This window comes from Paramisgurnus dabryanus, chromosome 10 (genome assembly GCF_030506205.2).
Source record: "Paramisgurnus dabryanus chromosome 10, PD_genome_1.1, whole genome shotgun sequence".
Classification (NCBI taxonomy): Eukaryota; Metazoa; Chordata; class Actinopteri; order Cypriniformes; family Cobitidae; genus Paramisgurnus; species Paramisgurnus dabryanus.
The window spans coordinates 34,074,884-34,097,918 of record NC_133346.1 but is presented as its reverse complement, the minus strand read 5'-3'; the positions used below and the strand labels follow the sequence as shown (position 1 = coordinate 34,097,918).

The following is a 23,035-nucleotide window of genomic DNA, read 5'->3' as shown; positions in this document are numbered from 1 at the left end:
CGTGAGCTCTCTGGAGAACCTGCAGTTTCATATACAGGTAGGAATGATATGATTCAGCTAGACATCTAATGTTAAACCCTTTCTTTTATTTCAGTGAAATATGGCATGACAAGTTGAATTCCCCTTTTCATCAATGTAATACATTGTAAAGGTATTAGTTAAAGACGCGTAGGATCCGCACGCGTCAGTATCGTCGCGTCCTCGCTCGCTCAGTGATTGTTCGGCGTTGGCTCTATGACAGCTGCATGGTTTAAATGATTGTGAATTCACGCGAAAAAGTGTCACTTTACCTTAAATCATGCATGTGACGCCAAGTGTATTTAAACAGTCAAGACTTTGACAAATTTATGACACATTTAAAAACACGGTTTGCCAGAAGACTGCGTATATGCCATTTACATAATCTTCAGAAAAGAAATCTATATATCTAAATCGTATGCTTAGCTACTGTTGAACGGGAACACGATCCATTGCATTATGCTGTCAATCACTGAGTGAAATATTTTCTTTTATCGTAAATTTCAGAGAAACAGTAGTTAGAGGCGTCGCCAGCCTCGAGTCAAGCCCCGAATGTAATGACCTGGGCTCATTTCAGTCAGCTTTAGAAAAGAACTAGAGGCTTCCTGAAATGAATGCAATGGACTCTATGCACGCTTAACTTCCGCGTTTGACTCAAGGCTGCTCTTCAGTTTCCGGTACGGGAGATTTAAAGCGGAGTGACGGCAGAATCGCTAAATTTACTCGTTGTTTGCTGGATTTACCCAAATTTACAACCTGTGATGTGTGAAGAATTGTCCAGATGTGCAAACTCGAGAAAGGTTGCAAGTCGTCTTATCTCTGTAATCATTATGATATGTTCATCATACTAGCAGAGCTTACATTGTGCTGTTTTTATGATTCAGGATTAATGTCTTTGTAATGTTATCTTAAAGTGTCAGGTAAATTAAAAGACGTAAATGAAATCTCACTGCTATATGAGGAAAAAGCAACACGAACTGCAGCAGGACTTATATTAAATGTGACGTTTAATACCTTTTTTTTTTTGTATATTCACGTCGATTGTCAAAACATTTTTACTTGGATATTTTTGAGTCATATCTTGGAACTTTATAGGATATAAATAACAACGCAAAAAGAACTATTGACTATGGTAAAGTCCATTTAAGAAATCTATTCCATTATTTGTTTATTTCTTGTGCTGTTTGTTTATTTTAATACCCCGTGTATTTAGTTTGTTGTGTGTGTGTTTTATTTTTCTCTGAAGTTATTCTTGTTGTCATTGATATGAATTTTCTATTTGTCTTTTGCATTTGTTATTAATAAAGCATAAATGCGCAAAAAACACGTTTTTTACTGTTCTAACATTTTGCTTGTATAACAGATGTTATCTTCGCTAGTACTGATGATAACAATTATACAAAATTCATAAGTATATCAACAACAGATGAATAGCACTGTTATCAGTGCAATTTCTTTCTAAAACTAGTGTTAATGCAGATACAGGTTAGCAGTGTAGAAGTTGTCATGCTTGAGTCTAATGCTGTAAACACTATGACACACACCAGTGGTGGCTAGAAGTTCGGTTCTCCCGTCTATAAAAATATACTTTCATACGTTTAAATGTCATTATGGTATTAAATGTGAAGTATAAGTTATTTCTATGTAAATTAAACAACCATCAACAAAATTTGCAGTGTTATTTTGGCTATTTTGGCAACCAACGTTCCTGAATATCATTGAGCTCTATGACTGGCGGAAGTAGTCCTGAGATTTCACCGGAAATACGTCAAGCACCGCCGTGCATAGAGTCCATTGAGATGCATTTCATTATTACAGGGCTCTACAGTGTGAGTTTTTTACTCGCATTTGCGCCTAAAAATAGTTATGTGCGAACTTGTAAAATAATTTAGGAGCACAGTGCGCAAGTGACGGGCTGTTCTCATTACACTGAACAACAGCCAAGCATACCATTGATTTCACATGGAAAGCATGCAAGAGGATGTCGGCTCAATGATCACTTCCTTATCCACAATGACATTGTCTTAATAAAGGAAACGCATTGAAACGATTTTTGTGAACTAGAAAAAAGATTCTGTCATTTCTCCGAAGTCAAAGCAGACAAAGGCTCAAATATTATGCGAGTCATCGTTCTCACACAAGAATGCAATTTAAACGAGTAACAGTTAATCGCCCATCCCTCAAAGCCCAGCGCCTGCACCACTGTATGCGTATCGCGCTGACAAACATACACCTGATTTTACTGCTCTGACAATATAATTTAACTTGTATAATTTCTCTTATTAGAAGCTAGCCTAATGTTTGCCAGTTATTAAGATGGCAGTTGTAGTTTAAATAAAGGTAGTGAAATAATTAGCTTTGACAAAAAAACTGCATAAAACAATGTTATGTTCCATATTATAAACTTTTGGTTATGTGTACTTAAGTGAGTAAATAAGTTAAATTCTCAATGAGTGTGATATGGCTCTTATTTACCCATTTAAATGTAGAATAAAGCTTACTCGGGTATCTTACAATGCACTTAAGTTGTTATGCAGTTTTATAATACAAAATACAAACATGTCTGGATGTAGATAAAGTCTACTTGGTCATATTACAATGCACAAGTTTTGTTGTATGCAGTTTGAAAATACATGTTTGTAGAAAAAGTCTATTGTACAATGCACGGATTTTGTTGTTATGCAGTTTCAAAATACAAAATATGTTTAAATGTACAGGGAGTGCAGAATTATTAGGCAAGTTGTATTTTTGAGGATTACTTTTGTTATTGTACAACTACAGTGCTCTTGGTCAGTTCAAAATGTTAACAAACCCTCAAACCTGAACATTTAAGTAGTAAAAGTGAAATTTTGGCTTTCTTAAGAGAATATTTCTATGTACATCATTATAAGGCAACTATTAGTGTGCAGAATTATTAGGCAACTAAATGAAAAACAAAGATTTTACCATCACTTGTTTTTTTTCACCCGTTAAAGTGAGAATAATAAACAAACTCTACATTTACAAAAAAAATAAGAAACAATAAAAAATAAGAAAATATATAAACTCAGTGACCAATACAGCCACCCTTCTTTTCGATAACAGTCTCAAGGCTTCCATTCACGGATTCAGTCAGTTTCTTGATCTGGTCTGAACCAACATTTTGTGCAGCCACAACCACAGCCTCCCAGACACTGTTCAGATAGGTGTACGGTTTACCAGTGTTCACTGTAAATGTTCTGCTTAAGAAGGGATCAAGAGTTCTCAATAGGGTTTGAGTCAGGTGAAGAAGGGGGCCATGTCATTAGTTTTTCATCTCTAAGGCCTTTACTGGCCAGTCATGCAGTGGAGTACTTTAATGTATGTGATGAAGCGTTGTCTTGCATAAAAAGTATTCTTGAAAGATGCAGATTTTTTCCTGTACCATTGCTTGAAGAAAGTGTTTTCTAAAAATTGGCAGTAGGTCTGAGAATTGTTTTTTTATTTCCCTTTTCAACCCAAAAAGGTCCAACAAGCTCATCTTTAATAATACTTGACTGTGCCTGCCTGCCTGTAATGTAGAAGACACTTTCTTCAAGCAGTGGTACAGGAAAAAGTTTGCATCTTTCAAGAAGACTAATTATTTTGCAAGACAACGCTCCATTGGCTGGGTTAGGGGAATTCAGTCACCCTATTTTGCTAGTTTGAATGTTAGGCATTGAAGCTCTGATGTTAAGAACATGTTTTTATTAGTTTCTATTACCCAGCAAACACAAAACGTTTTTACAACGTTGTATTTTGGTTGTAATTAGGTAATGTTGCAGCACAACGTTTTAAAAACGTCACCCTAAATTTTAAAAAACAATGTAACCAAAAAAGACGTTTTTAATACGTTGTAAAGACACCTAATTAGTACGTTTTTTTTAGGTAGTAAAAAAACGTAAATATCACGTCTGTTTACTACGAAAACAAAACCAGACCAAAATGAACCATTTTTGAGACGTTTTATTTAGGTGTTAAAATAACGTAATCATAACGTTGGAATAAAACGTAAATAACACGTCCGTTTACTACGAAAATAAAACCAGACCAAAATAAACCATTTTTGAGACGTTTTATTTAGGTGTTAAAATAACGTAATCATAACGTTGGAATAAAACGTAAATATCACGTCCGTTTACTACGAAAATAAAACCAGACCAAAATAAACCATTTTTGAGACGTTTTATTTAGGTGTTAAAATAACGTAATCATAACGTTGGAATAAAACGTAAATATCACGTCCGTTTACTACGAAAATAAAACCAGACCAAAATAAACCATTTTTGAGACGTTTTATTTAGGTGTTAAAATAACGTAATCATAACGTTGGAATAAAACGTAAATATCACGTCCGTTTACTACGAAAATAAAACCAGACCAAAATAAACCATTTGTAGGACGTTTTATTTAGGTGTTAAAATAACGTAATTATAACGTTGGAATAAAACGTAAATACCACGTCCGTTTACAACGAAAATAAAACCAGACCAAAATAAACCATTTGTGAGACGTTTTATTTAGGTGTCAAAATAACGTTATCATAACGTTGGAATAAAACGTAAACATAACGTCCGTTTACTACGCAAACAAAACCAAATCAAAATGCAATGTTTTTTTTGCAACGTTTTGTTTAGGCATGACTGGGTTGGTAGGCATTTTGCTGGTGGGCCGACGCACTTTGGGGGCCGATACGGCATTGATTTTTGCCAAAGACTGCTCCATCATGCAGGGCCAGCGGCTTGCCTTCTGTTGATCACTAAACGCGCCACAGACGCAATAGCTGCTCCGCTTAAAATATCGCTTTACCCTCTCTATCCATCCCTCTCTCTCAAAATGGGAAGACCAAAGCGCAAAGGTGGTGCTAAAAAGTTGCACAGTTCCCACTCGCAGCTTTTAGATATAACATAACATATACTTCTCTTCTTTAGAGTTCATTTGTGTTATTTTAATGCCGTGGGCGCATTATTGATGCGATAAAGCAACTTTAATACGCGAGCGTGCATTGCATACCCTGCTTAAAATACAGCAAGACCAGCATATGTTGTGTTTTGGTGCTGATATGCTGGTGACCACCAGCTAAACCAGCACCAAACCAGCATGGAAATGATGCGGGTCTATGCTGATTTTTTCAGCAGGGTACGTGCAGTGGGATTTCCTTCACTCTCACACAAATCTCGTTGAGCAGCTACATTATACAACTCTGAACTGGCTCAGCTCAGATTTCGCGTGTGCTTGCTTATACTTAAGTCCTTATAAAGTCCATATATGTTTTTATTTAGCTAAACTGACAGAAGTGCAAACATTACAGATAACCCCATGGGTGGGGTTTAATTAAAAGGGTTGTAACACTTGCTGGAAATTCTATTTAAAAATAATGAAATACTATTCTATCTACATGCTAGATGTGAATGTTTTTGTTAATATAGGGTAAAACGATAGAATCACGCACATCCAAGTTAAATGCGGGTGCAGGATCAAATCAATGAATAAGTAACAAAAAAAAGAGAAGGATCCGCACACCAAACAGCTCCCTTTCATAAATGTATTAGGAGTGACGTTTCGGGTCTCTACAAGGACTGAGGAAGGGTTGTAGAGACCCGAAACGTCACTCCTAATAAATGTTTTTGTTTATAACAGATATCCACATACTGTAGCGATCCACATACTGATGTCTCCCTCATAAGCATCCTTGGATCACTGCATATAAATAGCTTAAGTATTTTTGAAAGGGCCACACACACACAATTTTTTTTTTATAATTGTCAATTATGTGATATTGTATTTACAGTTCATTTTAATTAATGAAATTTACATTTGTTTTCTTTCATTATCTTGTAAACTTATGGATTAGTTGTAACACTGTGTTACTTTAACTTTTCTTTTTAAAGAAAAGTTTTCAAGTTGGGTAGTTGTAGGAATTGGATTTGGTGACTTACACACCCAACTCAGAAATGGAAAAACAACATGTGCATATGGCTCCATAAACGTTGAGCAGTAAAGGAATAGTTCCCTTTCAGTCGGTCACTACGACGTCACGTCGTGACCGACGAATTGGGACGTGACGTCTCCGTTCCCTCCTTCAGGGAACGAGGGTTACATCCGTAACCGAGACGTTCTCCCAAAAATGAAAATTCTGTCATCATTTACTCACTCTCATGTTGCTACAACCCGGTATAAATGTTTTTGTTCTGATGAACACAATGTAAGATATTTTGAGGAATGTTTGTAATTTAACTGTTAATAAGCCCCATTCACTTCCATAGTAGGACAAAAGTATACTATATAAGTAAATGTTGCTCCCGAACGGTTAAATTACGAACATCCTCAAATTCATGTTCATTAGAGCAAATACATTTATACAGGTTTAGAATCTTAGGATTAGAATAAAATACTAGCGTAATAGCTAAAAAAAAGTTAAATAAAAAGATTAAATTATCCTATATGACAAAGAACAACCAAAAGTTTTAAATTCACAATTTAATAATAATTTAATGCGATTTAAATTGTTTATGTAGTTTTCTAAGATGTTTATTTATGTAAATGCTGTGTGTGTGTGTTCTGCGGGTGCTGCCCCTTTAAATCCGTTGAAGTGAAGTCAGTTACCATGGAAACGAGGCTACAAGGAACAACAGAAAGCGGCAAAGCTCCGTGTCTCTATGGTTTTCTTCACTTTTTCAGGTAAGTTTTGTCCCTCAAATTACAAAAATAATACAAACAACTGTGGTTAACACCTACTTGATAAGCTTTTGTTCAATATTTACCTCATTGAAATGGCTTGTGTCTTCGAGAAAAGTCCGTTAGCATTTCCGTTAGCATGGTGCTAGCGCTATAGTTTTAGCGCTTGTTTATGAAAGTTTGGGCGATTGAGAACATCTAAATGTGTCGATGGGAGGTTTTAAAAGCGTTGTAAAGGGTGTCAATGCATTATTGGAAGTATGTTAATTTGTTTATCCTAAAATATGCGATGTACTCACAGTCTATGGATGTACTGTTACGTTAGGCAGTAGCAACTTAACATGGGGCGTCAAAATTAGCTGAAAGTATTACAAGGTTTTATCGTAAATCAGTATAGATAAAAAGTTGTTCTCTGATTTCAGGAGTGACAAAATAACCCCTCTATAATAGAAAATAAGCTCAAGATTTCTGCATTTTCGAATGGAGCTGCTGACAGAGATGTTTAAAAAGCTCATTCAATCACTTCATATGCACTTCCCAACGTAATCTTGCATCTTGTTATTTTCCTTTAAAAAATGTATTACAGTTATTTAAAGAAGGTTTTGACAAACGTGAGTGACACTGTGCAATATATAATAAATAAGTAAACCTAAAAACATAAAATTCAGATATTTTTTGTGTATTCTATTTTTTTGTATACCATCCTTTTTAACGTTTCAACTCTACTCTTGCTGGTTTCCTTTTGTACTGCATCCTTAATATTGTTTGCTCTGTGACAAGTTGCATGTTATGTTTTTAGATTTGTCCATGCTGATGGCCATGCAGCAGAGTTCAAGCAAACCTGTCAGAAAACATCTCTAAGGGGCTATGTATGAACCATATGGCTAGTAAGTAAGACCTCAAACTTAAACACTACTGTTCAAAAGGCTGTGATTTATTTATTTGACAAAAATACAGTGAAAACAGAAATGTTGTGAAATTATCACAATGTAGATTATCTGTTTTCTTTGTAAATATGCAGTTAAGTGTAATTTCTGTGATGCAAAACAAAATATTTACTCTCACTTCTAACAAACAGAAGTGCAACTTACCATTTTAGGGGAACTCTAAAATATTTATTAACACAACAAACAACATTGATAATAATTGAAAATGTTTCTTGAGCATCAAATCAGCGTATTAGAATGAACTCTGATAGATTATGTGACACTGAAGACTGGAGTAATGATGCTGAAAATTCAACATTAATCACAGGAATAAATGACAACTTACAATATGTTCATATAATAAAAGACATTAAAAAAATCTGAACCTAAACCTTTGAATGGCTTTGTAAATTATAGTTATGATGGCTTGTTCCTCCAACTTAATGATACTATTGCATATGTAGTTTGTTCCATAGAGACTGTCTCGGTTCCACAAATAATGAGGAAAAATTTACTAAGGAATCCAGAAAAAATCAGATTGTGATTTGAACCAGATAATTGCTTAATAAGGTCACAAAATTATTGGTAGTACCCAGGATGTCAAAGTCCACAAAAGGTGGCAGAGCTTTTTCACATTTTACTCCCAAACTCTTCCAGTGTAAATCTAGAAAAAGTCCTACCTTTTTAGCCAAGCATTCACATAACACATTTTATAACATTGTTCTTAAGTAATGAAAAGTAATAAACAAGTGCACATGATCATATTTTGCTTGAAATAATATGAACAGCAGCTATGGTAATCCTTTTGCTTTCCTGTTTTTATCTATCAGGATACCCATACAAGTTACAGAAGCTCCAGTATGGATCCAGCCTCACTTGTAAAGACTTCAGATGATGCCTACACTCTCAGAGACTTCAGATGATGGCAACTAGATGGACATACAAAACTGCCAAACATTATATATATATATTGCACTCACTGCCTCAAAGCATAGGTTTGCAGATTTTCAACCCACGTTATATTTTTACAATAAATTGGGGTATTTGAATAGACCATGTTAACGCTTTTTTTCTTGAGTTAAACTTAAATTCCCAATTAGTTCTTGACAATACTCTGCCAGATGACAGATTTCATATATTACAGACATTGGAACAATACAAAGTGGGTTGGAAATCTGTAAACTTCCTTTATAATCATAATTGTCTGTTTAACTGAGCATGACTTGAAACACATGCCTTGTATTATCTTAGAGCTAAATGATTGCTGTATTAGCATTACTTCGTTACTTAATGAGATTAATGCGTATCCCTAAGTTTCACAGACAAGTCTTAAGCCTATAGTCCTAGACTAAGACACATGTTTGAGCTGTCTCAATTGAAAAGAACTTTCAATGCGAGATTTTAAAATAAACCAGTGCCAGTGATTTGTCTTAAGATAGACACCAGTAACAATTTTTTTCTAAGGAATGTTTATTAAAGATGCTTAAACATCTTAATTTAACTAAGGCATAGTCTAGTAGCTTTAGCTAAGCCGTGTCTGTGAAACCAGGCCTTTATACATTTTCTTAATGCATTAAGATATGTAAGTTGAATTAAAAGATTAAATTCGGTTTAAACTTTATTGGTAAAACATACCAAGCAGATTAGCCCAGAAAATAAACCAAATGTGTTAAATAGGTGGTATTATTAAATATTTGGTTTAACACCTTACAATGATTTTAATTACCATGCAAAGTGTTAGATTTCTTTGGCATATTGTTTAGTTTTGTTTTGTTTTTAGTAAACGTTTCCAGTGTTTGTATACAATTATTTTAACTTGATATATCTGTTATGGCGTCTTTGACAAGCTATTAAACGTTTTTTTTTTTTTGTACATTATTTCATTGTTCATAATATTTATAATTATATGTTTGTCAGTTAGACGTTTTGTCATATTAGGTTGCATTAAATTAAATCCTTGTAGGTCTTAGCATAAGATATTTTCTCCAGTGATTTGTCAGTGTAGCTAACGGGTCCTTAGAAGAATTGTGTTAAACATGAGTTCAAAGCCTACTGGAAATCTACTACATATTTTGCGGAACCTACAGTTCAAGTCTACCTCCAGAAGGATTGAGAGCTCTCAGGTTTGATGATTAACGCGTTCTTTCTGTAAACGCCCAACGCGTTTCGGCACGTGCAACATGAGAGGTATTTATAACGTTTTTTTCCACGACCAAATGTCGGGTTTTTTTAACGTTATAAATACGTATTTTTACAACGTTGCAAAAACGTTTATATTACGTTATCAAAACGTTTTTGCAACGTTGTGAAAATACGTATTTATAACGTTCAAAAAACCCGACATTTGGTCGTATTAAGTACGTCGGAAAATAACGTTATCAAAACTTTTTCACAACGTGAAAAAAACGTTTTTATAACGTTTTTGTGTTTGCTGGGTAGTTTCTGTTTTCTTTCATTCAATTATTTTAAAGCTTACAAAGTGTGTAAGTATGTTTTAAAAATATTTTATTATTTTCTATTAGTTTCACATTAGTTACAACAAAGTTAATGTGATTAAATCTTTTGAAATTGAACATAATGAGCTTCAGTTTGATATGATGCCTATCTGTTTTCATTGTAATAAAAATAATATGGTAAAGTCCAGACATGGGGACTTGGGACTTGGACTCGAGTCGCTATTTTTGTGACTTGTGACTTGACTTGACAAAAAATAAAATACTTGAGACTTGACTCGGACTTGGAAGTTAAAGACTCGGGACTTGACTTGACTTGAGACACGATGAATTGAATGACTTGAGTGTTAATAACATCATGTTTTCAGTTTAAATATAAAATATATAAATTATTTTAAAAAATAAAGTCGACCCAGCTGGAGCGCAGGCTGAGAATGGTGTTGTCATGACTGAATCACGACACTATCATTCGCCATGCCCTCTCGTACCTTATGCACACCACGCCCACTTAGATCAGATATTAACATGTCAGCCGGAGGGGTACGGAGGGTCATGCTTTCGGCTTCAACAAGATGGCAAAAGAGGAACAGTGCGTTGCAAGACATGCAACATTAAAATCACAGGCAGCCAGACGGCAACCTCCAATTTTGGTCGTCATTTAAAGAGCCATTATGCCCAGTAAGTGCTTGTCAATTTGTTAATATCTGGTTAGTTGGTAGTTAGCTAATGTAATAATAGCTAATGTAGCCCTCATCATACTGTGTTGGGGACAAATGTGGGCAAAATAATTTTGATTTAATTTTTAAAATACTTATTTTTAATTTTGAATACTTCTTTTTCAAGTTTGCCACCTGAACACACACACACAGAAAAATTACTTGATTCTACAATGTTAGGGGCGGTTCACATGTCGCGTCTTTTGCACGCTCAAGTTCGTTATTTCAAATTAAGGCGCGCAAACTGAAGAGGTGCGATGCGCCCGTTTTTTCTGGGCACATGTTTGAGAGAGAGGGAGGTGTTCAGAGGGGGTCTGTTGGATGTTAAGCTGTTATTTGTTTTATGGACTCAATGTGGAAAATCTCAAACACGGTTGGCAGAAGTGAAAAATAAATAATTTATGAAGTTACAATTTTGTTTGATTCCAAGATGTATTTTACTGAACATGAGTATTTACAATGCAAATCCAAATTATTGTAATTTACTGATAGTTACTTACTGTATATCTTGTCACTTTATTAAGATCAGATTCTGCAGGTAAAATTACAATAATAAGGTGACTTGACTTGGACTTGACTTGACCTACTACAGAACTTGACTTGACTTGACATAGCCTGTGACTCGACTTGACTGGACTTGCCCAAGAAAAAAAATACTTGGGACTTACTTGAGACTTGAAGGTTCAGACTTGAGACTTACTTGAGACTTGCACATGTGTGACTTGGTCCCATCTCTGGTAAAGTCTAGGGGCGGTTCTAGGATTTCATTCTTAGGGGGGCTTAGCCCTCAGTGATGATGTGAAGAAAGCATTGTTATGCCTTTTTGCTAATTGATTGAGTATTATTATGTTAATAAATTTATGTAGGCTACATACATTACTCTTCTATATTGTTCTAAGCCCTTATGATTTTTGATTTAACCTTATAATAAAAAAACTACAGATATAAAGGTATAAAAGTTATTTATCACTTTTATTTATTATTGTGTATCTATAATTAATGTTTATGTATACTATATGTATATTTAAAGTTTAATGACTACTAACAATTTATATGAGAATTTATATTTATACGAGTCAGACTGTACTTTTAATTATACATTTTAAATCAGTTTTACTTTCCAGATGTCTCATGCATGCTTGTAGCATGCATAATCTGATTCATAAACCTGCACTGATTCTAAATATGACTGTAATAAATCATACATGACCCCTTTAGTTCCTGATTGGAAAATTAAAAGATGTTATGTTTTAAAACAACATAAGGATGAGTAAATAATGGATTTATGTTTATTTTAGGGGCTAAAAATCTTTATTTTTACTATGAAACTGCTACATACACTTTATCATCTCTTACCTGTCTCTGACCCCTTCAGTCTCTCTAATGCCGCGTTCCAGGCAACCTGTAACCCGTGAATCACGACTTCAAAACCACGACTCTGAACTGGGAGTACATCGATCTAGTACGAGTTCACGGGTGGGAAGTCACGGGTTTGACTGCCGTTCCAGTGCACTTTCACAGGTAGAAGGTTGTAAAAACACGGGTTACAGGCTGCCTGGAACGCATAGAGTCGTGAGTCGTGGTTTTGAAGTCGTAATTCACAGGCTCAAAAAACCTGCCAGGAACGCAGCATAACTCTTTCTCCAACTCTTTGCTCTCCTTTCCAGCATTTAAAAAAATGCTATATCTATAAAAGCAAACAAGTCACATATATTATATATATTATAGTCTATCTTATTTGTGCGTTTCATATACAAAATGTGTGAGTGCACTGGGTTTGTTACATGCCAGGTGTGTGTGTTTATTTGTGTCTCCGTGCGTAGCTTTCTCAATTGCACTTTCGAAAACTTAGCATCATATTATTCACAGCTAGTGCTGTTAACTAGAAAAAGGCAAAAATATAGACCTTGTATTGCAAAATGTTTCATGACGGTAAACTTAAAATGTCACGGCTTCAGTTTGCAAAGCAATTTTGGAATTATAAACGGGGGATAACTAATATTAGCTCATTTAAGATGGCAAGTATTCATATATATTTTGCAGACATGACTGCATTAATACCAGCGCTAGCAAACAAATTAAAACATTAGCGAAAATACCTTCTGAGCTTCCATGCTGGATATTTTATGAAACAATGACTTTAAGTTTGCAGCTGTCGCTGTGTGACCTTTCCGCACAGGCGCTCGCAGTCTCCTCCACTCACTTGACTTTACTCCACTGGCGGTTACGACGCATGCGCAGAACAGCAAATCTAATCAAATGCCTCAAGAACTCGTAATTCTTTTTCATCTAAATGTTCTGCATTTTGCATTATTTTAATTATTTTCTTCGAATAAATTGTTTTTTACAAATAAATACAACTTCAGAAAAATATATTTGATAGTTTGGTAATAATTTTAAGACTAATTTTAGGGGGGCTAAGATGACAGATAGGGTGGCTGGAGCCCCCCTTAAAAAGGGTCTAGAACCGCCCCTGGTAAAGTCAGTGTGTACATTTACTTAAATGTAATTAATTAGAAAGTTATAAAAACTTACAAAAATTTTACAAACAATTTTATGATAAGTGACTCACCCCAGATTTTAGGGCCATTATCACATAAGAGGGGCATGCTGAGTCATCAGTTTCAGTGCAATTCTCACCTTGCAGGGTCTAGAACCGCCCCTGGTAAAGTCAATGGGCCCCATCTTTAAAGTGAACTACTCCATTAATATTCTGGCCTGGTGACCATCTGGGAGCATTTGTCCTGTTTTCAACTTTGAACCTCCTGTTTAAACTATTTTCTTTCCTTCAATTTTTATGCAGCAGGCATGTCTATGTAAAGCTTACAAAGTGTGTAGATTAAAGTATGGTTTAAAACTATTTTATTAGTTTCTATTAGTTTCACATTAGTTACAATAAAGTTAAAGTGATTAAATCTTTGGAAATTGAACATAATGAGCTTCAGTTTGATATAATGCCTATCTGCTTTCATTGTAATAAAAATAATATGGTAATGTCAATGGGCCCCATCTTTAAAGTGAACTACTCTATTAATATTCTAGCGTGGTGACCATGTGGGAGCAAAACTCCTGTTTTCAACTTTGAACCTCCTGTTAAAACTATTATCTTTCATTCAATTTTTATGCAACAGGCATGTTTGGCATGTCTCTGTTAAGCTTACAAAGTGTGTAGATTAAAGTATGGTTTAAAACTATTAATACTACTGAGCAAGTTAAAGGAGTTGTCCAGTTTTTTCTAGTGCAGTTTACAAAGATTTGATCAAATTTAAAAACTTTTAATTAATGTAAACCTTACACAAAAAATTTTTTTTAGACTAATAAAATGTGAAACTAATACAAATATATGTCTTCAAGCAGCTAACTCAAACTGGTTTTTCCACTTGCATAGTTCTAATCAATGCCAGGGAAAGGACATTCACACCTTGGCTGGGCGATGGGAATCCAGCCACCCTATTTTGCTGGTTTGAATGTTAGGCCCTGAAGCTCTGATGTTAAGAACATGTTTTTATTAGTTTATATTAGCTTCACATTTGTTACAACTAAGTAAGTGTGATTAAATCTTTGGAAATTGAACATAATGAGCTTCAGTTTGATATGATGCCTATCTGCCACCTCTCTGCACCTTATCATCTGAGGATGGAGTGCATGTACTCTTTTTTCTTTAAAATCTCAAGCTTTTTTCATGTGTTTCCTATCAAAATGAAGCTCTTGATCTTCAGTTTACAAATATTTGGTCACATTTACTTAAATGTAATTAATTAGAAAGTTATAGAAACTTATTTTGTGATAAGTGACTCACCCCAGATTTTAGGGCCATTATCACATAAGAGGGGCATGCTGAGTCATCAGTTTCAGTGCAATTCTCACCTTGCAGGGGCCTGTGGAATGCTGCAACCTCATTGGCTAGTTTGAATCCAGAAACAGGGTTAAATAGAGACCATATGGTCAGTTTGGATCATCCTTGGATACAGGTAACTGCTATCTTCTGGACAACCTGGTTTGTTTTAGACCACATCTCAGATTTTTCTTCTAGACAACTAATTTCTCTTCTGAAAACTTGAAATGGATTCTGAAGGGTGAGTAAATTATAACTGTGTTAAGCTGCCTTGTTTTTGTTTGTTAAAAGATTTAAAGGGGTAGTTGAAATTTTTTAAAAACATTGGCACTGGCTAGAACTATGCCAACTTATTTATATGTATTAAGATTGAAGTAAGTTGAGCTTAAAACAAGCAAAATTATCTGTGAATCGGTTAAGAAAAGTTAAACAAGACAAAAATACTACTAGTGAAATAACCTTTATTTTTTTGTACATACAGAAAGTACCACAGCAGGATCTACTTCCTCTGCCCGATCTGCAGGAAGGCTCCACGCACTCTTCCTGGGCATCTCAGGACGGTCTGCATGCAGGGCCGGACTGAGGAGGACATCCAAGCCACTGTGCTCCAGTCCAAAAAGGAGATGGCTGAGTTCTCCCAGAACGGGCGTTTCTGGGAGTACAACACACTTCTGGAGATTTTTGGAGCGGCTAATCCTCTTGCCAGGTAGTTTATTGAATTAAGTTGAAATTGGAATTTAGTTTATTTTCAGATATTTATATAAGATAATAAAATACAAAGTAAGACATTCAGTTTTTTTGCAGTTTGCTTGGTACTGTTGCAGTACAATACTTAATATTCCATCAAACGTGTGTGTATTAACTGTTTTTCTTTTCTTAGTATGTTAAAGGAAATGGAGAAGAAGGGCTTGGTGGTGAGGAACATTCCTCCTATCATTCATTTGCCAGCTTCTTATGCTCAGAGTGGTAGCTCCACAAGACATGCTGAGAGAGAGATACCAGCAGCTGTGGAAGAACCAGAAGAACCAGAGCCAGAGAATGATGAGAACATTGAGGAGTACTATCAGAGGTAAAGTTTCACTACATCTTTCACAGAAATAGCAGATGCAGAGATTGGATATGATTACTTTTGACCATATACACAATCATTTGACCACCTGGTTTATTTGATTTTGCAGCAATGGGCCACGGTGGAGCGATGATGTCCGGGTGGAGATGGCGAAAAAGGGCCTTTACAAAAAGCACTCCATCAAACACCCACTGCTGGAAGGTTTTAACCAGTATTTACAAGTGGACTTGGGCAACCGTAAGAGCAAACAAGAGGTAATTTTAAAAGAAAAGACACATGTTAATGTCACACACACACACACACACACACACACACACACACACACACACACACACACACACACACACACACACACACACACACACACACACACACACACACACAAAAATAAATAAATACATTTGAAAAAACATATGTTAAACTTTATTTTAAGGTATTGTTACAGTGTAATTATACATTTAAGTTAACCTGTCTTACATTCAGCTCTGCAGATTTTAATGTGTAATGTATAATTACAGGTGGAAAATGTATCTCGGTTCATGTACTTCATGAACTCCGAAGAGCCGGAACTGCTGTTTGTTCGCGACGTGGAGAAGGTGCAGGAGTACTTTAATGTTCTCACCGAGACCAAACTCTCCAAGCAAACAGTGCTAAACTACTGGAAAAGTCTTAACAGGTCAGTACTGTTTAACGTAACAAACACATAATGTAACTGTGAACTGATAATTATCACATATGGTGTCTTCTGGCTATAACAATCATTTCTTTCTCTCTTTAAGGTTCATGAAGTACATCATCACATCAACTAACCTGATCACCAAAAACGAAAGTCTATACAAGGATTGTAAAAAATTTATTGATCCTTTGAAAGGCATACGCTCCGATATTTCTAAGCATGTCAATAAAGAGCTGACCCAGAAAAGGTATTTTTTTATTTGTTTTTCACTCCTTTTTATCTATAACATGGAAATCACAAGTGAGCTAAACATTACTATTTTATTTCTCAGATACAATGGTTATGGTAAAGAGAAGCAGCCGGCAGACTGTATGGCCATACTTGATCTGGCTCGTGCTGACATCCTCGCGGTCATGGCGAAACTACAGGGTCCTAAAAAAGTTCCTGCGGATCAGCTGGACAAGAACGACCGTCTGCTGGTCCTCTATTATTTGGAGGCCATCATCATCCTCAAGCACCTACAGCGCCCTGGCGTTGTAACCAACATGACCGTAAGTGTACTTTAGCAACTTTTTTAAATTTTTAATTTCATCAATGGCTCATGTTTTTGGATTATTAGTGAGACCGGTCATTGAAATGCATGCTTGTGTGTTTGCAGGTTGAGGAATGGCAGGGAAGGAAACCCACTAAGAATGGCTGTTCTGTGGCCATTAAAGAGCACAAAACGGCCGCATCACAAGTGGCAGAAGTGCTTTTGACTGCTGAACATGAACATGTAAGTTTGTATTCAAAATTACATTATAACCATGTGTGTGTGTGTGGTTTTTAAACATATATTTCTTTTTTCCCAGTGGTTTGGCATATACTTCCAAAACATTCGGCCACTGATGCTCCAGGGATCCAGAACAGGGGGCGACAGGATGGCAGAGGGCCAATTCTTTATCTCAAGCACGGGAAGGCCCATCCACAACCCCTGCAATGATCTGGTCAGACTCCATGCAAAGTAAGTGCCATTATTCATATCTGTATTTTTTCACCCTTAATCTAAAGTACACAAAGGTGCACATGGTCCACTTGTTATTTTGCATTCTAATGTTGCCGTGTGTTCTAGGTATAAAGTTAAACCCGTGAGCAGCGGTGATGCCAGGATGGCCTTTGAGACGGCAGCAAAGAACCTGTCGGAGGCTCATCGTAGTGCGGTAGCTCGGTTGTTGGGACACCCCCCTGAGACAGCAGAGAAGCACTACCGCATGAGGACTCCGGCAGACGCTTTTCTAGCGCAACGTGTCGTGGAGGACATTGCTGCAAAAGCAAGGTAAGCCATATGAAATCTAATGAACGATATTATTTGTAATGTTGCTACCCAAAGCTGTTATTCATTAACACTTACTTTCTTATTGTTAATTTATTGATCTTGTAGTCCTGGATCCACATCTTACACCAGCAGAGAGCAGAGGGTGGATGAGAAGACAGCATTTGAAATGCTCATCCAGTCTTTCCCTGTGACCTTAGAAGGGCAACCTCCCAAAAAACCTAAACGACAAGAGCTGTGTGGCGAGCACGAGCGGCACTGCTACGACCGCTGGCGTAGTGAGCAGCTGAAGCTACGTGAATCATGTGCACTTGGTAAGCATCAATATACATGTTTTGTATAAAAAATTGTGTCAGGGATGGATAAATAATTAAATTCTCATAAAACATGTCACCACAATGGCTAATGCTTCTTGTGATTTCTTTTTACAGAACACTTTGGTCGACGTCAGCCCTCTGTCAGTGGGATTGAGGCCTGGATTCAGAGCCAGGGGTGGTCTTCCAACCTTCCAAAGGCTACCATGATACTGAGTCAGTGGGAGGAAGGAAAGACATGAAGACTTTACCCTGAATGTATATACTTTTATTTGTAATAAAACAACATTTGCTTTTCACCTATTGTGTACTTTCATTTTTTTTCTTTTATTAGTAGTCTGCCCTGCTTTGATACACACATCCAAAATTTTTAAACTAATAAAATGTGAAACTTATAAAAATATATGTCCTCAAGCAGCAAACTCAAACTGTTTTTTCCACTTAGTATAGTTCTAATCAATGCCAGGGAAAGGCCATTCACACATTGGCTGGGTTAGGGGAATTCAGCCACCCTATTTTGCTAGTTTGAATGTTAGGCCCTGAAGCTCTGATGTTAAGAACATGTTTTTATTAGTTTCTATTAGTTTCTGTTTTCTTTCATTCAATTTTAAAGCTTACAAAGTGTGTAGATTAAAGTATGGTTTAAAAATATTTTATTATTTTCTATTAGTTTCACATTAGTTACAACAAAGTTAATGTGATTAAATCTTTGGAAATTGAACATAATGAGCTTCAGTTTGATATGATGCCTATCTGTTTTCATTGTAATAAAAATAATATGGTAAAGTCCTGGGGCCTCATTTATCAAGTGTTCGTACGCACAGAAGTGTGCGTAAAGTGTGCGTAGGAACAGTTTTACGCAAAGTTTGGAATTTATCAAATTGCACTTATACGTAGAAATGTGTGTAAATATATGCACAGCTCGGAGTATGGGTACGCAGAGCATCTAGTGGTAGAATAGCGATACTACACAGGACCGTCCATCCCCAGTGTTAAAAGAAAACTTTGTCTATTTATTATCATGTGTTAAAAATGATTACTGTTAATAAAGTAACTGGAAATCAGTGTTGAAGTTAATTAATGAAATTAGTGTCTAACCCTACATAAGAAAGCTCAGTCAAATGCTTGACACAGTGCAATGGCTTATCTTGCATTATTGGAAGACTTTGCAAATAATCCATTCCGCTGGAAGCGCGTTTCAAAGGATCGCGCCGATGATGCTGGTTATGCGCTGTCCAAGTTCTGTCGTTGTCTGTCCTCCTACAGTTGCACTGATTTCACGTCGGTTTGTGTGACGCGTTTTTTTTTTTTTGGCTGATAATTTAATGTCAAACCACTTTTTTATTTCTAGAAGTGTTCTCATACCCAACGGAATTAAACTCACTGGTAACATGTTCCCATGCAGATTTGTTTTCTTTTGTTAGTCATTCCTCCCGTACTAAGTGAACCAAACAGATGTGTTATTAACCTCATCCACCAGTAACTCAATGTCTGTGTCTGTAAAGTTCCTCTTTTACACTCTCTTTGCCATTATTGCAGTGAGGGAAAAAGCACAACCACGTGACTTATAACGGGAGGTGTTGTCACCATATATGGTTCATCAAGGAATTCGGCGGGCCAGAAAAGCCGGGCCTTAAAGAGCACCAATTATGCTAATAAATTAGCACGTTAGCACGTTATTGTAATATCCCATAGTACATACATGTTATTAAAACTTGAACTAATGCACTGTGAGTCTTATAAATTGCTTACATACCTCACCGATTTCTGCATGTCTGGAAAATGCTCGGATTTAGTTCCTGTCTCCGCCTCCCAAAATGTCTAGTGTATTCGGATTGGTCAGATGACTACTCAACTGTTATTTGTCAACTGGGTTCGGCGTGTGTTTGAAAGGTTACGTCCCTGACTACGCGTGGGTTTTCCGGTTCTGACTGAGAGTCACAGGCAACGTAAACAAGCGCTATATTTCTCTATAAACGATGGTGTCTGTACTGCCTTACCACTTCAAGCTCGATCCAGAGAGTTCAGAAGGCCGTTACGATATAAACGATCTCCGTCAATGAACGCGATTGGATTTAACTTTTTTAGGTGTCCTTAGCTCTGCCAGAATGCTAAACGAAGACGAAAATGTGTTGCAAAGACATCCAAAAGGTAATTATAACGTACTACATTACTTTGCAAACTATATGGAAACACCAAATGTAGCACATAGAAAGTATTTGTTGAAATGATTATAAAACTATTTCATTTGTTAACATTATTTTACTATAGTAAACTTTATTATAAAAGACTGTTACATACTATATCACTGTGCAAACTATATGGAAACACCAAATGTAGCACAAAGAAAGTATTAATTGAAATGAATGTTCTACATTATTTCACTATGGTAAACTTTTTTATGAAAGACTGCTTACTTATAAGTGCTATGTTTTTACTTATTAGGTTTTAAGGAGAATGCAACATGTTCCAGGGCCTCTTACCTGCGTGATTCATCATCCAGGTTTTGCACAAATTGTCTAAATCCCTACACACAGAACATTTATTGTACAGACTATAAGCCTTTGAGGCGCAGGACTAGAGTAAGTTTTATTACATTTTTAAACCAATAACACTAAAGTATCATTATAGTAACAAAGTACCCAAAAGAACAAAAGATGTAACTTTAAAGAAAATATAATAGTCAGTCAAAAGTTTTTTTTATTTATTACAAATATATATTTAAATGTTAAACAATATACAAATAAACATATTTTAGTTATCATATTGAGCTTTTGTTAAAAAATTGTTCAATTCATTTCTTACAGCTATCTATTCAGATAAATGGCATATCAAAGCTTTGTCAGCTGGTGCTATTTAAGACGACACTATAAGGTTATCATCCTGTCGTGTGTTGTTCTCCAGATACGCTTGGAGCTTCCTGATCAGATCGGTCACAATTTTGGCTTTCGACGACCCCTGCACTGAAGATGGCATGCAATCACGTCCTCCTTTGAAGGTCTCTCAAACTGTGATGCCAGGTCCATTGGAATCAGGGCTTCCTTCAGCTTATCTTCAAATACCTCATCAAACACAAGCCTGATCACATCATCCACATAACTGTAGAAATATTGCAGTCAATAAATCTTTTGTTTTGATCATTTATTTCCCTGCTTCATACATTAAGTTTTTAATTATGAATGTATTTGAAATAAAACATTACTGCTTACGGTATGTCACTTGTTTTGGGAAAATAGCCTTGTACTTTCCCTCTCCTGCTTTTGTTACGGCTTGGTGACATTGTAATGGATGGCTGCAAGGTACAAATACCTGTAAAATATAAACAAGCAATTAATTTATTGTAAAAGTAAATACTACTTTATTTAACAAAGTTACTAAAATACTTAAATACCTGCACAGCATTCCAATAAATGAGAAAATCAAAATTTTTTTGCTGCAAATCTGAAATCTCAGGCTACGGACGGCAAAGGCATCCACTGATGATGGTGATGGAAACATTGTGAAACGATGCTACTGCCTGGGTTCCTATTATTATGCAGAGAAAAAAAACTTTGTCATCATCAGTTATACATCTAAGACTGGTAGTGGTTTCACTAGCTAAATACATCATATGTGTTACACACCTTTGCTCCTCATATGCCAGTCTGACTCCTTGTACTGTGTGTAATGATGTTGCATGTTTGCATACAGTGTAGAAGGATGTGTCCAGCTGCGAATCTAAGATATAGACAAATAAAACAAACATGTATTCAGTGAAAAAGACATATTATAACAATAGAGTACAACGACTATAAAACGTTTTAGACTATTCATTAAAACGTAAATGTATTACATATTACATGGCCCAACATTAGCAACACACATTACGTGTTTACTTCGTTTCAAAATCTAAGAAAGCTTCAAGTAAATACAACAGTAAAATACATATAACTTTAAACAAATCATCTGTACTTAGAGTTTCTTGAGTTTGATCATGAGAACAAATTTTACTGGTAACAGTTTAGCTGGCATTTGTATTTGTATTTAGCTTAGCAACTTAGCAAGTTTGTAAACATGTCTAAACCAACATCGATAAAAAAACGATAGTCTGCATAATTCAACATACACGTGTGTAAATATGGTACGTTGTTTATGAACAGTGGTGTCAAAAGTATTCATATTCATTACTCTAGTAGAATTATAGATACTAGGGTTTAAAAAGACTTTTGTAGAAGTTGAAGTATCAACTCAAGCTTTTTACTCAAGTAAAAGTGAAAAAGTACTGGTTTCAAAACTACTTAAAGTATAAAAGTAAAAGTAATGTAAGGAAAAAATGTCATTACGGAAAAAAGCCTAGGCCGCACCACAGGGGCCTTTTGTGCACTACCCTATCTCCTCTAAAACATGTTTCTAAAGGCCATAATAATTATAGTGTTATATTAAAAATGTTAATGTTAAACAATTTGGGATGCACTAGGGCCAGGGGTAGGCAACGTCAGTCCTGGAGTGCCGATGTCCTGCAGATTTTAGCTCCAACCCTTATAATACCTTGGCTACCTGTAGTTTCAGGTGACTTTATAAACCTTTATTAGTTTGTTCAGGTCTGCTTGATTAGACCTGGAGCTAAACACTGCAGGACATCGGCACTCCATGTTGCCTACCCCTGCACTAGACTATCTGTTTCAACCACATACGGTACATGCCCATTAAAAATGAACGCATTTCAATACAATGCGAACAAATACATTAAAGCAGTGGTTCTCGAACTGGGGGCCGCGAGATGGTGCCAGGGGCCCCAGTTTTATAATATTTTATGAAATACATTACTTTATTATAAATTCTGTGTAATTAAACCTCAAAAAATAAGGCTACTAAACAAAAGCAATACATTGTATAATTTAATATGTTTTGTTTAATTCAAATTGTAAGTTTTAGAATGTTTATGTCATACATTTTCTTTGGGGGGTCGTAAAGGAATCCACTGTACACAAGGGAGGCGTGAAAAAAAAGGTTTGATAACCACTAGGGGTGGGCAAAAAAATCGATTCTTAGATGAATCGCG

General features: G+C 35.8%; 2 protein-coding genes and 2 long non-coding RNA genes across 4 annotated transcripts; 3 read left to right on the top strand and 1 right to left on the bottom strand.

The window, feature by feature from the left end:
- The first annotated feature begins 6,582 nt into the window (after positions 1–6,582).
- Positions 6,583–9,312, top strand: LOC135718185 (uncharacterized). The gene is made up of 4 exons (XR_010520651.2): positions 6,583–6,696; positions 7,116–7,235; positions 7,493–7,580; positions 8,450–9,312. It is a non-coding gene; the product is annotated as an uncharacterized lncRNA (long non-coding RNA).
- A 5,436-nt stretch (positions 9,313–14,748) lies between these two features.
- On the top strand, positions 14,749–16,501 carry LOC141282935 (uncharacterized). The gene is made up of 6 exons (XM_073816120.1): positions 14,749–14,864; positions 15,105–15,329; positions 15,504–15,692; positions 15,802–15,946; positions 16,211–16,384; positions 16,472–16,501. The coding sequence occupies exons 1-6, from the start codon at positions 14,851–14,853 to the stop codon at positions 16,499–16,501; spliced, it is 777 nt and encodes a 258-aa protein (XP_073672221.1). The 5' UTR covers positions 14,749–14,850.
- Positions 16,502–16,712: 211 nt separating this feature from the next.
- On the top strand, positions 16,713–18,247 carry LOC141282868 (uncharacterized). The gene is made up of 6 exons (XM_073815952.1): positions 16,713–16,919; positions 17,027–17,143; positions 17,220–17,371; positions 17,480–17,683; positions 17,789–17,994; positions 18,112–18,247. Exons 1-6 carry the CDS (start codon positions 16,740–16,742, stop codon positions 18,234–18,236), a joined length of 984 nt encoding a protein of 327 aa, XP_073672053.1. The 5' UTR covers positions 16,713–16,739; the 3' UTR covers positions 18,237–18,247.
- A 2,984-nt stretch (positions 18,248–21,231) lies between these two features.
- Positions 21,232–21,746, bottom strand: LOC135718446 (uncharacterized). Its single transcript, XR_010520805.2, has 3 exons — positions 21,618–21,746; positions 21,386–21,519; positions 21,232–21,303 (listed from the first exon to the last, which is right to left on the bottom strand). It is a non-coding gene; the product is annotated as an uncharacterized lncRNA (long non-coding RNA).
- Positions 21,747–23,035: the final 1,289 nt, after the last annotated feature.